Below are 19,081 nucleotides of genomic sequence, written 5' to 3'. Positions count from 1 at the left end.
TAATAATGTAATAGTAATGACAAAGAAAATAAACAGGTAAAATCACATTTACATAAGTATTCAAACCATTTACTTAGTACTTTGTTGAAGCACCTTTGGCAGTGATTATAGCCTCAAGTCTTCTTGGGATGACATTACAAGCTTGGCACACCTATAATTGGGGAATCTCTCATTCTTCTCAAGCGCTGTAAGGTTGGATGGTGAGCTGCACAGCGATTTTCTGGTCTCTCCAGCCATGTTCGATCGGGTTCAAGTCCGGGCTCTGGCTGGGCCACTCAAGGACATTCAGAGACTTGTCCTGAAGTCACTCCTGCATTGTCTTGGCTGTGTGCTTAGGGTCATTGTCCTGTTGGAAGGCGAACCTTCACCCCAGTCTGAGGTCCTGAGCACACTGGAGCAGGTTTTCAATCAAGGAACTTCATTAAGGGAGCCGTCCCCTCGATCCAGACAGGTCTCCCATTCGCTGAAAAACATCCCCACAGCATGATGCTGCCACAACCATGCTTCAAAAATGCAAATGTCATCCATTTCAGAATAAGGCTGCAAAGTAACGAAATGTGGGAAAAGGGGTCTGAATTATTTACGGAATGCACTATAACAGTCTTAAATTTACTGAATTCAAGGGGGTTATGCAACCTTAAAGCACATGTACTGCACAAATGAACCTTCCTTTGACAAAAGACTAACTTTGTCATGCATTTACCAAAACAGTTGGTTATAACAGTTTGTTCAACTGAATGCATAACAAAAAAGTAATTGAGGGAAACCATTTTAAATCACAGAACTTTTAATTTCAAAAGAAATCCACATCCTCAGTTCGAGTTGGAAAAGATACAAATACACTGGGTGGATGAGAGGCCAGGGAGCTTTAGTAATACAGCTGCTGCAGAGGGGCAGTGCTGGCAGGTTATAATACACAAGGATCAGAGAATAGCCACTACAGCGCTGGGGAGAACGAAATAACTGCTTTCGTCAACAACAAAAAAATCCAGAGAGCAAGCATATAATCGAATCTTTACATTTCATTCCGATCCATTAGCATTTTATAGAAATCAGTTTTAGATTAAAAATGTGGATAAACCATGGTACCCAAATAGCATGAAAAAAAGAGAAATAAAAATCAAATTCTAGTGGAGGAAGGGGCAGTAGAAGAGCAGCCATCTTGTGAGAAAAGCTGGTACCTCATCCATGGGGGAATTCAAGAGACATCTGAAACAGATGGATTGAATAATGGATGAAAACAGCATGAAGACAGAAATGAGATGCCAAGGTAATGCATTAAAACTCTGAACAGAGATAAAAATCTATTATTTTATGTGGCTGTAGGGATTGCTTTGTTTACTCTTCAAAAGCAAAATGGTGTATGAACAGAATGTGAAAACTGAAACGAATACTTACAACTAGCAGGCCTGGCGCCGTATCTTCGCATGATCTGGTCTTGTGTGAATTTCACAAAAGATTCGTATTGTTCTGCAACAGACGATTAAAAAGCCAATGGATTAGTACAAAACTGTGAATGTGCAGATTCACGTACCAGATAAGACCCCAACATGTGTTGATACATTTGATGCAAAAAAAAAATGACACTTTGTGCTTCAGCCTTTACTAAACATCAGCTAAAAGGTTGATCATATTAATCATTCCAGTCAGAGCAGATGTATATTCTAGAAACATTAGCAGTCCTGGCTAGTAGTGTCTAGTACATAAATCCATATCTGCCAAGAGCAGCCCCTAAATAAACAAGAACAATCAGCAGGACATTAGGTAAGTCATTAAAAAGGTGTTCGGGGGGGGGGGGGGGGGGGGGGGGGGGGGGGGGGGGGGGGGGGGGGGGGAGAGCAGCAAATAGGCCTCTCCTATTGCACACAGGGTGCCATTTGTAGAAGTATTTCTTCATTGCTGGTGCTAAAGGGTGTGAAAACATTTAAGATTTTCTTGAGACCAAACAAACTAAAGCCATTTTCACACGATCGTGCTGACCCGAACCACTGTGCAAGCTGACATTTTCCAACTTTTTACATGGTTCCCATCATCTACAGTGGATGCATAACTATGCCAGCTCAGCTTGTTTCAGCGTGGCTCAGTAATGTGAAAAGCCCATTTGACTGAGGTTTACTGTCCGTACCTGCAAGTTTTGTGTTGAGGATCTGTTCATACTCCTCCCGGATCTTCTCCTCGTGGTCTTTGAGCAAGCGCTCGCACAGGTAGCTCACCTGCCTCAGTGTGAACGACGGCTGGTCCTTCCTCGAGGCACCTGAGACACACAGTAAAATGTTATGTAGACTGACACTGCCCATGCAATCTATACATACACTACAGGTCAGAGTTCACAATGTCCTCTCTAGGAATAAATGTCTGCGCAATAATTTATTCATTTCCGTTTGTCGCCTTAGCAGCAGCCTAGACCAATGGTTCCCAACCGATGTGCTGCGTGCCTAGAACTCAGGTGTTCACATGACTGGGCAGGGGTGCAGCTATGGGTGGGCATAGGCACACCCACTGGGGAGCCAGGACCTGCCAATCAGATAGAGTTTTTACCCACAAAAGGGCTTTACTACAGAGAGAAATACTCTTGAGTTTCATCAGCTGTCCAGATGGCTGGTCTCAGATGATCGCGCAGCTGAGAAGCCAGATGTAATTTATTTTTATTTTATTTTTATTGTCACAGAAAATGTATGGTTTGCGGAATTAATCAGATGATATGCGAGGTCATTACCACTAAATAAATTAGGGCCATTTTAGGTGTGCCGCAGAATTTAATATCCCATCAAGATGTGCCACGGTTAGAAAAAAGGCACAAAAGTGGCACTAACGAGGCCCGGTCGCCAAGTCTCCTGAGCTTGGAGCTGGATCCAGGGGAAGGCTGAATGATTCATGCCCTGAGATTTTAAGTGTACTTTGACCCATTCTGAATTTCTGACCAAAGCTTTTAAAAGCTAAATTCCAGGCAATAGTCTCAGAACTAGACGAGAAGTATAATTACTAGAAAGAAGTGACAGATATTCACATTCAAGTCAATGGTCTCCCGAGTGGCGCAACAGTTTAAGGCACTGCATCGCAGTGCTAGAGGCGTCACAACTGATCCTGGGCTGTATCACAACTGGCTGTGATCGGGAGTCCCATAGGGTGGCGCACAATTGGCCCAGCGTCGTCCGGGTTAGGGGAGGGTTTGGCTGGGGTAGGCAGTCATGTAAATAAGAACTTGTTCTTAAGGAGAGGGCACTGACTAGCTATACTTGAGCCAATGGGAGCTATAAAAACATATACCGACTCCAAGCATCCTTATGTAACGTCTATGGAGGCTGAAATGTTTGGGGTTTGTATTACCACTGCATGCTCACACTGAACACCATATGAGTGGTGACGGGGTTTGGCAGGTGACTTAGTTGGCCCACCTTGCACAACATCAACAACACCCCCCCCCCCCGTGTGCGCACACACACACACACACCTCACCTGGTGGGGAGCTGGGGGCGGTGAGGGAGGAGCTAGGGGCATCGGTGGAGCTACAGGCAGCCTCACTCTGGTTGAAGGCCCCCTCCAGCTGCCGCCGCCTCTGGTAGCGGCTGTACTCCTGACGGATGTTCTGGAAGATCTGCTCTGTAGAGGGGACAGAACACAGGGGACATGGTCATAAACAGGGCTGGAACAACCAGCACTCAGAGGACAAATAAAGCCTGGCGCACCAATATGAAGATGGTGCCCGTCTAGTTGATTTTAGAAGACAACTAGCCACAGCCTGCCTTGATTACCCAAACATTAGAAAAAGGTGACCAGTTTATTTTTAGATGGTCTCTGATCATCGCAAACCAGCCATGTCAGATAGCTAAGAACATAGGCATTTTCAGAAGCTGAATGTGTTCCAAAATTGCATGTTGTTGATCACTACAAGCTAGTCATGCTATAGGCCTAGTAGGTGTAGTGTTCAATGATAGAATGTTTTCCTCAAGCCTCAATGAAGGCCCACAGCTATGCACACAACCTGTGAGCTGCAGTGTTCAGCTGATGTGGTTTTCAAAACAAAACAAATAAAACGCACTAACAGGAAGGAGCGCTTTAAAGCTGGGCGAGACTAACGTCAGCGACAAACACACACCAGCTGTGTCAACCCCCACAGCACACTTGCGTGCACACACATACACTTCCTCAGAAAGAAACCACCCCTTCTGAGATCCCGTGAATGGCGAGAAGGGGCGAAGGAGTTCGTTTCACTTCTTCCTTCAAATCTTTCAGGAATTGTGATTCATCCATAGCTGACTAGGAGACAGTCAGGCTTAACAGGTCTTCATGTCTGTGAGAGGCCAACTAAGCCAAGACAAAAATGGTAGATTGGTTGTCTTGTACCAGCATGTCTGGCAATAACACAGCAAGAAAACTACCTGAATAGCAGTGATTTATTTAGATAGATCTGGGTGACATCTGACTGCAATGCAGAGGGCGGGAAGGAGTGTGAAACAGGGCACCGGTCTGACATGCTACAGCCTCCTTTCCAGAAAAACTGGGTTGGGTTTCATCCTCCAAGGTCTTTGATCACTGCAGAGCTGGGCTTCAGCCAGGCTGCATCCCTAATGGCACCCTATTCTCCATGTAGAGCCCTGGTCAAAAGGTAGGGCACTAGGCTTTAAAAAGGGATTATGGTGCCATTTGGGATGAGGTAATCTAACGTAGCAAGCGTAAAAGACAAAAACACCCGAGCGGAGTTCCCACATCCGGTTCTCAACGGAAAAGGAAGCTAGGTAGAATTAGCGTCAGCCCTGAAAACCGGATGCATCCGGTTGTTGGCAACACCGCTAAGCCTTGGGACGAGCCTAGAGACCTGTGGGCAGAGCTAGGCCCTACATGTGCTCAGGCAGTGGTGGTACCCACTCTTCTTAGCCTAAGCAGTGGGACTGCACCTAAAGCCTTTTGACTTCAGTTCAGGGCCTATTCCAGTATTCAGCAAGCAATCCTGGAGGAAATTGCTAGCCCCTAATTGGTAAAGACTTTTCTTGGCAAGGAGTCCATATGCCACTGGAAACCTTTTCAAATCAGAGCCACTAAGACCTGGCACCTCACTTGCAAGGTTTCTGACTAGGCCATGTTCAATAAGAGCATTAGCAAACATACAAAAGACAGCTAAACCCATCAACCTGGTACTAAATTGAAAATTCACAGATTGGGTGTAAAGTTAAAAATATATATTGGGAGCCAGTGTTGATAGCCAGAGTGTGAAAGGAGGACTTATCCTTATTCTGCCTCGAAGGGTGAAGGGCTTGTGTGCACCATTCTAGGGAGGCCTGCCTCATTTATCTTGGGTTGAGAGAGCAACAGCCATATCCAGGTAAGAGCAAACATGGGGTGTGGGGGCGGCAGGTAACCTAGTGGTTAGAGCGTTGGGCCAGTAACCGAAAGGTTGCTAGATCGAATCCCCGAGCTGACAAGCTGTCTTTCTGCCCCTGAACAAGGCAGCTCATGGAGACATGCATGTTTTACATTTTATTTAACTTGGCAAGTCAGTTAAGAACAACTTTGTATTTACAAAGACTGCCTAGGAACAGCTGTCTTTGTATGTTTGCTAATACTCTTATTGAACATGGCCTAGTCAGAAACCTTGCAAGTGAGGTGCCAGGTCTTAGTGGATCTGATTTGAAAAGGTTTCCAGTGGCATATGGACTCACTGTTCCTAGGCAGTCTTTGTAAATACAAAGTTGTTCTTAACTGACTTGCCAAGTTAAATAAAATTAAAAACATGCACGTCTCCATGAGCTGTTCTGCGGGGGAAGCTAGCTTGCCAGCCTAGATGGGCACGTTCTCAATTCAGACTTCCTCACCTTCACAAAATGCATCATAAGCAGCAGTAGTCCGCGGGGAGGGACATATGAAATATTTGCGTCCAATGCACTCTGTAGAGGCAACAAGAGAACTGAATCTAGGCAAGATCAATTGAAAACTAGCCTTTTTCAGATGTCATTTTGAGAGTGAGATTGCCAGTCAGTCACATGGCTAGCTCTGTATTATCAAGCTTCAAATTAGCAGAGTACATGACAAAAGCAGCAGAGGGGTTGATGAGCTGAAGCCTTCTTGTGTTAATGCAGCTCTAATATGACAGGCTTTGTTTATTTAGCCACTGCTAAACTTTCCTAACTTAATAAAAAGCTGTACTTATCCCAGAGACAGGAGTATATGAAGGGGGCTAGACTAGACCTGGATGGCTTCCTCCTTGAAAAGTTCAGTTGAGGCGTGACTCAAAATGTTTCACGATGCTGCATGAACGGACTAGTTGAAAGGCCACTGTGTCAGAGTGTCTGCCAAATGCTACCCCAAACAGATTGGTGCAATGAGCTATTAGCTTGAGCGTCTAATTGTTTATCTAAATAGCTTAACTACAATGAGGCTGAAGCCCAAATCATAAGTCACTCCCTAACATTAAGTAGTCAAAAGGTTTGATTCTTTATGTCGGTGCTATGACAGCAAAAGTCACCAGCATCTCAATCTCCATTCCCGTAGGCTACATTGAGACACACCATTTGATACATGGGTTTCTTCCCAGTACGGGACTTTCTATGAGTGCACGAAATTAAATAATTGAATTAATATTGGGATTCTATGTAACTAACGGATCTCTGCAGGCCTCGACGTAAAGATTCATTTAACTTTTGAGATGCAAGACCTTTTATTGTAGCATAAACATGTTGTGATATTGTCATCTGATTGTCAAACAAACCACTTCAAAAAGGGCTCCTTTACTAGGCTACACACACACACAACATATTTCCAGCATCCAAACAGTGGTGAATGGAAATAGACATCTGTTAGGAAAAAAACAGAGTGTAATGACATTTTGTCGATTGTCATTAGGCCAGAACTCAAGCATCCACTGCTGTCCGAGCGTCAGCCATTCATCTCTGCCGTGGCAAAATGTCAGTGTTCTCATCGAACCACATTGAATTTGAGCGTAGGCTATACCACCCATTTTAAAGGACGTTCTCATTTTTCATGCCTCTGACATGCAGATGGCTAATGTTAAATAATGGTGTAATAGCCTCGTGTTCTTGACATTGTTTTAATTATTGTAATAGGCAATGTTTTACCCGTATGGCATACCGCCACTATTTATTTGGCTGGGACGCCATACTGGACCTCCTTAATTTCACCGCCTGATTTGATCAAACGCATTAAGTTGACAAGAGACATCCTTTTCCAAATCAGGGCACATCTGGACTTGGGTGTCTGTGCTGAATGATCTCAGAGCTCCAGGGTAACATTTTGAGTGACAAGTGAAATCCCTCCCCTGCTGCCAGTCACTGCCAGCCAGGCCAGCACTGCCAACCACCAGAATACCAATCTTAGGGTGTTGCCTAGCAACAATGACCCTGTCACGGCCAGGCCAAAGCAATCAATCACGGAGACTTCCTGCGAGAGGGAAAAGCCTCAGCTAAAAGGCTTAGGGAGAACAAACAAAAACAGTGTATAAGGAAAGAGATTGGCCAGATAAGTTGGACGTGGGGGACAACGGTTGGCGGTGGAAAAAAAAAGGAAAAAAAGAGAAAAAAAAGTCAGTCCGACTCATTTCACCCTCCATTGCTGAAGTATAGTGGGGGGACTTACGGACTGCAAAGCCGCCAGGAAGCAGGCTGTATTGTGGGTCAGGCCAAGTTGATGTAGCAAAGACCCTGTTAAAGTATAGAGACATCATTGGTTGCTACTAGAGCATGACTATGGGTGGGAACTGGCCACAGGGCTTACTAACTGCCGGGAAGTTGGGGTATAATGAATTGAAGGAAAATTCTGGCGACAAGTACCAGGCTAGCTAGGCTCACGCTGTGCTGAACATTAGCACAGAGAAGTAGGTCAGGTTGCAGTATTCTTCAAAACACAAACCAGCTTAATATATTGCACAAGGTAAAAACCTGGAAGGTATTAAGAAATTCTGCACATAGATTTCAATCCAACATACCCCAAATCAGTGACCCACTGAAGACATCTGAGCTGATGCAGTCCGTCATGACAATACAGCACACACAAGTAGGGATGTGAACGTGTTCAGTCGTGTGTAGAATATTCTAGCCAATTCATTGATGGTAGGCCCTACTTTACTGAAGTTACGAGCCACAGCCTGTCTGGTGGTCGACCTGCCTATACTGTGTCCCACTCCGTCCCTCGCTAGGAAAGACGTGTGTGTGTGTGTGTGTGTGTGTGTTCGCAGAACTACGGCAACTAGATCAGTCTCCTCCATTCCAAAAATACTGATTCTTAGGAGTCGATTCCGAATCTTGACACTCAGAAATGGGAGTGAACTTATTGGACGGTGTCGTGAGATTGGTATTATTAATGCAATGATTGCTATTTGTTGAATTATTAACAATTTATAATTCAGTGATTAAATTAAACAGGTAACCATTAACTCAGTAAAATGTGGCAACATGGGAAAAGTTTAATGTTACCGTTTCCCAAATTACCTCAAAGAATGAGAATATCAATTTCATAGCAGTCACTAATTCATTTCCTAATAAGTCTCAATCTGAACATTGCATAATTTGTAAATCTGCACAAATCCAGGTCTCACTAAATCATTCTGTACCGCACAAATTGAGTTTATCATTTACTTACTAACAAGCTAAACGATAATATAAAGAAAGTCTAGGTTATTGGTTCGAACTTAATACAAATGGCAACAGGTCCCTAGCGGACCAGCACAATATAACACGTTACACAAGATGGAGATTTAAAGAATGAATAAGTGCATGAGAAAAACACACTTCGATACATTTGTAGACTGTTTAGTTTAACCTTAACACCTTACCATGAACTGCCACTTTTATGGGTCAGAATTATAATGAACGTATTTACTTGAAGGTCTCCGTTGGGTATCTACTTATGTAACCGAGTTCCGCTTAGTGGGATAGGCTTGGCCAACACCCTTTTCTTTCGATGGCCGCGTCTCCTTCGTTAGCCGGTTGAATTATCTGATTGTGAGATCTTGTGGCTAATTTCTTTCTCTTAGTCGTCTGCTTCCTTGCGCTCGGACTGTGAGAGTGGGTTTCTGAGGAGGCTAATCAGCAGTGTCGACGCACCCAGCTTGGGTTGGAGGGCTGTGGAGAGAACGGATGACTTGAAGAGAAATAACCGGTTGGTTCTTCTTGAATTCACTGTCTTAGATAAAGTAACCAACAATGGCCTTGATTGTTAAGAGGTTTCTTTGGTCGTCCTCCTCATGCGTTTTGGAGTCACGGCTAATCTAAATCGGTACACCTTAACCAAACACATTTAAACTCAGTTTCACAATTCCTGACATTTAATCCTAGTAAAAATTCCCTGTCTTTGGTCAGTTAGGATCACCACTTTATTTTAAGAAAGTGAAATGTCAGAATGATAGTAGAGAGAATGATTTATTTCAGCTTTAATTCCCAGTGGGTCAGAAGTTTACATACTCTCAATTAGTATTTGGTAGCATTGCTTTTAAATTGTTCAACTTGGGTCAAACGTTTCGGGTAGCCTTCTACAATAAGTTGGGTGAATTTTGGCCCATTCCTCCTGACAGAGCTGGTGTAACTGAGTCAGGTTTGTAGGCCTCCTTGCTCGCACACGCCTTTTCAGTTCTGCCCACAAATTTTCTATAGGATTGAGGTCAGGGCTTTGTGATGGCCAATTCAATACCTTGACTTTGTTGTCCTTAAGCCATTTTGCCACAACTTTGGAAGTATGCTTGGGGTCATTGTCCATTTGGAAGACCCATTTGCGACCAGGCTATAACTTCCTGACTGATGTCTTGAGATGTTGTTTCAATATATCCACGTACTTTTCCTGTCTCATGATGCCATCCGTTTTGTGAAGTGCACCACTCCCTATGACGGCTGCGTGGTCGCATGGTGTTTATACTTGCGTACAATTGTTTGTACAGATGAATGTGGTACCTTCAGACGTTTGGAAATTGCTCCCAAGGATGAACCAGACTTGTGGAGGCCTACAATTCTTTTGAGGTCTTGGCTGATTTATTTTGATTTTCCCATGAAAATCACTGAGTTTGAAGGTAGGCCTTGAAATACATCCACAGGTACACCTCAAATTGACTCCAATGATGCCAAGAAGCCTATCAGAAGCTTCTAAAGCCATGACATAATTTTCTAGAATTTCCCAAGCTGTTTAAAGGCAGAGTCAACTTAGTGTATGTAAACTTCTGACCCACTGGAATTGTGATAGTGAATTATAAGTGAAATAATCTGTCTGTAAACAGTTGTTGAAAAATGACTTGTGTCATGCACAAAGTAGATGTCCTAACCGACTTGCCAAAACTATAGTTTGTTAACGAGAAATTTGTGGAGTGGCTGAAAAACTAGTTTTAATGACTTCAACCTAAGTGTATGCAAATTTCCGACTTCAACTGTATTAAGAAAACTCTTCTTCAAGTTACAATGTTTACGTTATAATGTCATCATTTAACATAAAACGACATTCATTTTCAGATAACATCTATCATTGTTAACACCATTTTGGTTGATGAAATATAAAAGTCCATTTATTGCATGTTACAGTTCTGAGGTAGATTCTCCATAAGGCCCACACAGACATTCCAGTCCCAAACACTAACAGGACAAATGCCTTAAGATTCACAATGGGCGTGGGGCATCAGTAAACCCCCCCACACAACAACAATCCCCTCTATACCTCTCCCCCTCTGAGGGAGGGAGAGATCTCCGTAGAACTGTGATCCATTGTAACCTTATCCTCACAGGCCAGTCATGACAACAGGGAGAATACAAGTCATCCATCTATGGAAAAACAAAAAAATAAGCACTTTACAATTTGAATATACAAAATTGGTCTCTCAGCTGAAGTTGTTTAATCTTTTTTCTATACCAAGAAAACATATTTTGAGTTGTGACAAACCATATAATTACTGGCCAGACAACTTTGAAAAACAGAATGACTGAATTCAAAGTAAAAATGTATAACTAGGGAATTAAGCTCTTCTCCCAAGGACATCAATGACAGATTCAGTAAGTTTTACGAGAGACTATATAGGCACATCTAAAGCAGATCCGAACCCTTTAATCATGCAAAACTTTTGGAAAGACTGATCTCCCTGCCCTGAACCAGGAATATTCTAACTTCCAGAATAAGAAATCTGAGAAATTCGAGTAACAATTACATCTGTAAAAAGCGACAAGACCAGGCCCAGATGGATTCCCTGGTGAATTCTATAAAACATTAAGCAACATTCTCTCCCTACCTGTACAGGCCAATGAGGATGGAGCTCTCCCACCTACTTGAATGTGGTAGTTATTACAGTTATACATAAGAAGGGTAAAGATCCGGAAGAAGCAGGGTCATCCAGTCCAATATCTCACCGCAATACAGACCAGAAGATCTTTGCAAAAACTCTGGCTAACAGGCTTAGCACTTTAGTGGGCAAATTGGTCCAGCAGGACCAGACCGGTATCATGCCCGACAGAAACAAATTCTTCAATCTCAGGCGCCTCTTCAACATTATGTATTCTCAGGTTACCCAACATTGACCTTGCCTTTACATCTCAACGCTGAAAAAGCCTTTGACCAAGTTGAGTCGTCCTATTTGTGGTTCTACAGAAATCTAATATTGGAGACACGTTCATAAAAAAAAAAAAAAAAAATGGAGCCAGCTTCTATATAGGAACCCCATGTGCAAGAATAATCAACAAACCAATCAGTCACCCTGATTTAACCTTTAGAGGGACAAAACAAGGTTGTGCGCTGTCGCCTCTGCTTTTTGCTCTAGCCATTGAACCCTGCTCAAGAGGTCAGATCTCACAACAATACAAGGCTATAATACTAAAGACGTTGTAAATAAGATCTCTATACGCAGATGACGTTCTCTATGTAACAGAACCACAATCCAGTATTCCAGTTTTTTTATTAACCTGTTTGGTACCGTCTTGTGACATAGAACCAATTGGAACAAGAGCAAACTAATGCCCAGTCAGTTGCAAAACCCCTCTTGGTTAGAACATCTTCCATTTAAGTGCACTCTTCAGAAATGTTTTCCTATCTAGTAATTGTAGTTACCAAACAACACTCCTCTGTATTTAAAATAGAATTTCCCACCTATGATGCAAAAATTCAAGGCAAAACATAAATTTTAGAGAACTCTCCCAATTTCCCTGCTCAGAAGAATGAATGCCAGCAAGATGGTCTTCCTCCGGCAAATGCTTTACCTAATCCAAAACATCATGGTATTCATACCCAAGTCCTTTAACGAACAACTGGACTCGATTATAAAAAACAGAGGTTGTTTTTTTTAAACACCTTAGTAAGTCTAAGATTAGTTTCTTTTTTTTTTTTACCTTTATATAACTAGCCAAGTCAGCTAAGAACAAAATCCTATTTACAATGACGGCCTACTGACTGACTCTTCCAAATGTTATATTTTCCTATTGGGCCGCTAACCTCTGTGCTGTTACGTTTTGGCTGCTCCCTTAGTATGGATCGTGAGGATTGCCACCCCTTTATTGGTGCTGTGGTTATGTCCTGTCAATTTGTAGTAATAATCATATTATACATACCACAGTCCATATCTGGAAGCAATTATTATTATTTTTTTTTTTTACCTTCATAGGAATGATATTGGCCTACCTATAGTGCCCGCTTACCTTGATAACAACTGAGCAATGGGGAGAGCTAGGGATCAATAGCATAGGGAATCTATATATAGAAGGGACCTTTGCTTCATTTGATTTGCTGAGGGAAACCTGTAATCTACCCAAAAGTATATTTTTCAGATACCTACAGAATAGAGGCCAAGTTATAGAACATCTTCCTACATCTGGAACTGCTAAACCTTCCATATACACCATTCTTATGCGGGTTCAATAAAAACAATATTTGGGCAAAGAAATGGGAGTCAAAGTTGTAAAGGTCAAGGAATTCACTCTCAACCAATACGGCATTGGATTGACAAAGACTTCATGTTTAAAATACATGGATGAGCTAGTTAAAAATTCAAAATTTAAAGCAGGCCTCTCTTTTGGATATAGATCTCCCTAAATAGCAGAAAACAGATTGTACAGACAAATTCCCTGCCAGTTGTTGACACTATTTACCAGATTGCAGCAGCCACTACTCTTAAACCTTTGGATGCCTTCTACCATAGCACCTACCTCCGCATCCTGATTGAAAAAGGTTGTCTGGTCCTCATTAAAATCCCCGTAGATCAGTTAATTATTCCAATCAAGTGGGCTGAAGAGGGAGAAGGAGGAGAACCCGTCCATGTGCCCTGGGAACTACAACAAAGGAAACCCGACTGGTTTGTAGGGAATGCCAATAAATATGCGCGGGGGGGGGGGGGGGGGGGCTGGACAGAAGAAACTGCCTTCACTGGCAAACCAATGTCTGCAGACACACCAACATCTTACATTCCTTTCCCCTCTGCAGTATGTAATTCAGCAAGCGAGGCGGATACTGAGTAAAATGCCAGTGTACATTGAGGATAGCTGGCCTGTACATACACAAAAGCCATTAAAGTGGTGAAAGAAAACCCAACTAATCAAGAGAAAGGGGCTAAATTTCAGAAGGAGATTGTGTGCACTGCACACAAGGGAGACAAACACCTCTTCTTCCATCTGCCCGTTACACGAGCTTCTTCAGCTGTTGAAACCTGCATGCGTGTAAACCTGCCAACACCCTTGTGACGTTGCTAGATTTTCTGCTTCGTGCATCAAAAGTGCCATCAGCCTTATCTTGTGATGGATCAGGTTTTTTTCTGGATCAAAGAGGGGCTTAGGTGGGGGCTGTGGTGGGTCCGTTGGCACAGCCGAATGAGAATTCTAGAGGCCCCCTTAAAAGGGTTGCATTTTTAAGCCAATTTCTTGCAATTCTACAAAATGTCTCCATGGAGCTGAGATAAACTGGACAAATTTAAAGCTAATTTCAAAAAAATTCTAAAACATTTTGCAATTGAGTGGAGAATATTTTTGGGCAGTTTAAAGCAAATGTCCTGTGATTCCACACATTCTGCCATTGAGATGCTATTTTCAGTACAGGTGCATCAAAGCTGGGACCGAGAGACTGAAAAACAGCTTCTATCTCAAGGCCATCAGACTGTTAAACAGCCACCACTAACATTGAGTGGCTGCTGCCAACACACTGACACGGACTCAACTCCAGCCACTTTAATAATGGGAATTGATGGGAAATGATGTAAATATATCACTAGCCACTTTAAACAATGCTACCTTATATAATGTTACTTACCCTACATTATTCATCTCATATGCATACGTATATACTGTACTCTATATCATCGACTGTATCCTTATGTAATACATGTATCACTAGCCACTTTAACTATGCCACTTTGTTTACATACTCATCTCATATGTATATACTGTACTCGATACCATCTACTGTATCTGCCTATGCTGCTCTGTACCATCACTCATTCATATATCCTTATGTACATATTCTTTATCCCCTCACACTGTGTACAAGACAGTAGTTTTGGAATTGTTAGTTAGATTACTTGTTGGTTATTACTGCATTGTCGGAACTAGAAGCACAAGCATTTCGCTACACTCGCATTAACATCTGCTAACCATGTGTATGTGACAAATAAAATTTTATTTTGATTTTTTCCTGCATTTTGCCATTCCTGCATTTTGCCAAACATAATAACATGAATAAAAGGTATTGTTTTAGAATTTTCAATTCACGCCTAGACTTTATTTCAGTGATTGTTAGTTCACAAAAGACAAGATATCTACATACTTTATATCTGGTTTCAGTTGTTTAATTTTACACAAAGCGCTATTCCCCATCCAGAAAATGAATACAGCGTTTGGACTTAAGCGTCTCGAAAAAATGCTTAGGTGGAGCCCCTAATGATTTCACTGGCAGATAAACCCTGGATACACAGCTTCTCCTTTTCAAAAGAGAGAAAAAATACAAATGTAGCTATGAAACAAGTCCTTGTCCAAACAAACAGGCTTAGGACTAGCCTACATGTCAGTTGCGCAATCTGATTTGGTGCGAGGGGCTAGACTAGACAGGACCAGGCCAACTGTCTTTGTTTGGCTTTGTCCAGAACTGGGAAGCCAGTCACACAGTTCCCATTTCACTTCCACTATCAGCAAGTCATAGCTTATGTAGGAACCCACAGTTCATGCCAAGCACAAATATCTCAAGGACAGAACATTTCAAAGCTACTGCCTAATATCCGCTCACCATTTTTGATATCAGTCATTTTGGAGTAACATTGTCAGAGGACAAAAGTGGTTGGGGAATGTTAAGGTATTCACTCTGTGGGCATTCAATTAGGTACATTCCAGAGGAGCGCTCACCCCTTTCAAAAGGTCAATGGGTGCCATGAAGAAAACCAATTCCCGAGTGGTACAGCGTTCTAAAGCACTGCATCTCAGTGCAAGAGGCATCACTACAGTCCCCTGGTTCGAATCCATGCTGTACCACATCCGGCTATGAGGGCAGCACACAATTGGCCCAGCGTCGTCCGGGTTTGGCCGTCATCGTAAATAAGATTGTTCTTAACTGACTTGCCTAGTTAAATAAAGGTTAAATAAAATACAAATAAAAACCACAGGTGGGGCGCAGGAAGCCGGTGGCCATGGGAGTTCAGTGTGTGCCCAGTTCAGTGTGTGCCCATTTTCAGAGTGAGGTTGTCACAATGCCAACATATTACTAATAATGTGATACTTGGCCTTGTATCACAATACCAAGTAGTATCATGATACCACAGAGTTTGCGCCCCCCCCCCCCCCCCCGCCATTACGATACTAAGGACACCTGTTCCCATTCTATATGTTCAGCACGTGTGCTGCACAAAAACTTGTCCCTGACATTCACACCTCTACTCTATCCAACACATTAAATGCTATTTATCCCTTTTTCCAGTGCCATCCACATTTTTGCATAGCCAGTGTATGTTGTTAGCTAGCCAGCCAGGTAACATGACAAAACAAGACAGTTTGTTGCGGGATGTGGTAACTTCGGTAACATGGGGGATAACTTTTGAGTGGTTTTCAGTGATATAAAGGCATGACTGTTACTGTGGTCCGCTTTTCCTCTATGGCTGTGGCACTCTGACGCTGCGTGACAGCGATGCCTAGTCAGACGGGCCTGCTTGTTACAGGCAAAATGAAAAACATTAAATGCGAGCCACACCAATAATTAAACAAATGTAACAAAATAAAGTACTGCCTGCACACCCCAGCTAAATAACATTTTAAAAACAGAGATGCACAGAAAGAACAGATGGAGAAAAGCAGCTGAGTAGAGTAATGGCTGGTTAAGGATTGCGGCTGGCTGCTTACAGCTGCCACACGTGATATTGGATGAAGCTCTCATTCTGATATGCCATATCTGGCATCGTACTCTGAACTCTGATATTCTAGTTGTAGGACACGTAGGGATGCATTTTGCAGGCAGGCAGACAGAGAGGTAGTGATCACACCAGGGGAAGGTCTGTTTGAACTGCTCTTTTATTGCGCAGTGGGTAATATACTGAGTCTGCAAACATGGTCAACCCCCCCTACGGATCTAAACGATTCACATGGATTACCTATATTGAGATCAATCTGGAGGTGAAAGAAACACCCGTTTAGGCAAGGTGCTGGCTAGCGGAGTAGAACACTTGAAAAATAAAAAAGGAGAGCTGCACAACAGGAACTCCAATGCAATGATTTTATAAACAACATTTTGACAGAAATAGCCATCTTCATCAGGGTATAATGGTGAAGAGATCAAAACAATGAATAAGTTGGTATCCATGCAAATATGTAAAAAAAAAAGGTGCAACCACCAACTGCCTTGGTTAGGGGCTGAAGGAAAAGCAGTCAACAATTTAAAGAGACAGGCCAGACAAAGACAAACCAGGGGGGTTAACCAGTGCCCAGTCCACCCTACACTCTTAGGTTTTTGAGTCATTGAAATTATCTTTGTGACAGGAGGAGCTGCCCAGCCATTGAAACTGCAGCAGGATGCAGGGCTTGAATTAGGGTTACACTCAGCTAAATTTGAGTCTAGGAAAAGACAAATAAAACAAAATTTAAAAGACATACTGGTGTGCACCAAACTAAATTTAAAAGAAATTCTGCATGAAACAAACATGGGGTTCAAAATTAAAGATGGGGGGGGATTGTAATCCTCCAGTTAACATATTATACACACACCTCAACAAAGAAATACTATCAAATTGTGCCAAGTGGGAGCAGGGTTTTAATTAGGGTTTAGACAGCTGTGAAGATTAGATGCTGTCAAATAGCTGGCCTCTACCCCGGTGACGGCACATTCAATGAGCTTTGTTGGATTGCAGTCGAGATATCCAGGTAATTATCTTGCCACCCCTGCAGCCCCCACACTGGCTCAATTCTCACAGGGGATAACCTTTTCAGTCGGGTGGGCAGGATAGGTGCGAGCATAAAGGAGTAGAACAATGCCCTCTCAGCCCAGGGAAAAGCGAGAAGGTACAAAAAAAATTACCTGCGTTCCCACACTTCTAAACGAAAAGGCTTGGACGTTTCAATGCAGCGTTCTACTGCATAAAAATGAAGTCTGCTCATAGAATAAAGTGGGTTAAATTTACAGCACTAAGTACCTAGTTAGCTAACCTCAACTGGCCATTGCTAACGTCGCATGTTTTATTTTAGTCACACGAAAATAATCTTTGATTGTGGACAATGCAAAGAAGGCATGTAATGTTACGTTAGCTAACTAGCTGGGTTGGGGTTGTTATGCAGCTAGCTTAGCAAGCTGACTACAAAACATGCCTTTTTTTTGCTTTGTGTCATAGATAGTGCTAGCTAGCTAACATGCCAGGCAATTCAAATTCATTCCTTAATATATTAGTTAGCCAGCTATGACGTTAGGTTAGCTATCTGACTGAGTTTAGTTAACGTTACAGAGCAAATGTTAAGCTAGCTACTGTAACGTTAGGTACCTAACTAGCTAACGTTAGCTTATACACCAACCCCCATTCTCGAGAACCACCCATTCCACTCCACCCTAACCCCCTCCCCATATCACCCCCCCCCCCCCCCCCTCCCCCTGAAATGCATCTAAATCCAACTTGACAATTACTTACCTGGAGTTAGCCTGTGCTCTCCTCCCATAGCCGGGGGAGACATCGAGTGTGATGATGGGCAGTCAACTGGCGGACGGAGGTTGCACCTTTGAGGGGACGGGGTGCTTGGAGCCCCCGGTAGTGCATTGCACCTTCTTCGCTTAGGAGACTGAGGACTGAGTAGGGCCTCAAACTCCATCGAGCGCTTTAACGTAGCTCCACACGCCATGGTGCCTGCTCAAAAGAGACAACGAAGAAAAATATATTCTAAAAATGCTTTAGTCGATTTTCTCTTTTCTGTTTCCTTCTCTTCACAACAACGGTTTGCCGAAACCGGGATAGTGAGCCAACCAACTGCGGTGCCTATCGACTGAATTTCTAAAACGTCACAAGGGCCGACCGTACCATTCTACAAAAATAGGGAGAACTTAGATTTCGGAAAATAAATTACTCCCGTAAAATGTTTCGTATAGAGCATAATTGTGATATTTAGATTTTATTTTAGATTGTATCCATTCACCATACATGGGTGGTAAATTTGGTTAATGATGTACTACTTTACACGTTTATTGTTGTCATCCGCCCCTTTTCTTTTATGACGAGTATTTTCAGTTTAACTCAAATTTGAGGTTAACGAGAGCACCGGATTGTTTTTTAATCGGTTGACGAGAGTGGCTTTTCTGCTCCTTTTATCAGGTAGGCCAGTTTGTATCTGTTGTCTATCATGTAAAAACACTATATTCCCTCTTTACAGACATCAATGAAAACCAAAGTCATTTCAAATGTCCCTTCACTTCCCATCAATGATGTCTTTTTAAATTAATGTTGAGCAACTCATGCAAGAGCACCAGCATCTGTTGGTGCTCTTTCCAACTACATTGTTTATTGCCAAGCCAAACATGACAATGAGTGACGGTTAAGCATGATAGCCTGAGTGCCGGTCTGTTTTTGCTGTCTCTAGATGCTCAATTTAATTAGTTCTGGTTACTTTGCAGTCTCACCTCCCTTCTTGCTTTTTGCCCTCATATTATTTCATCCATGTTTTTTTCAATATTG

General features: G+C 42.6%; 1 protein-coding gene across 1 annotated transcript; it reads right to left on the bottom strand.

Annotated features, from left to right (window-relative positions):
- Positions 1–1,144: 1,144 nt before the first annotated feature.
- On the bottom strand, positions 1,145–18,274 carry akirin1 (akirin 1(1a)). The gene is given in 5 exon segments (NM_001195161.2): positions 1,145–1,209; positions 1,399–1,470; positions 2,126–2,254; positions 3,457–3,600; positions 18,047–18,274. Coding segments are annotated over 5 exon segments (564 nt in total). The 5' UTR covers positions 18,255–18,274; the 3' UTR covers positions 1,145–1,198.
- Between the last annotated feature and the right edge of the window lie 807 nt (positions 18,275–19,081).

The sequence above is a fragment of the Oncorhynchus mykiss genome, chromosome 3 (genome assembly GCF_013265735.2).
Source record: "Oncorhynchus mykiss isolate Arlee chromosome 3, USDA_OmykA_1.1, whole genome shotgun sequence".
Taxonomy (NCBI): Eukaryota; Metazoa; Chordata; class Actinopteri; order Salmoniformes; family Salmonidae; genus Oncorhynchus; species Oncorhynchus mykiss.
The sequence above is the reverse complement of the archived record's forward strand: the minus strand, read 5'-3'. Positions and strand labels throughout refer to the sequence as shown.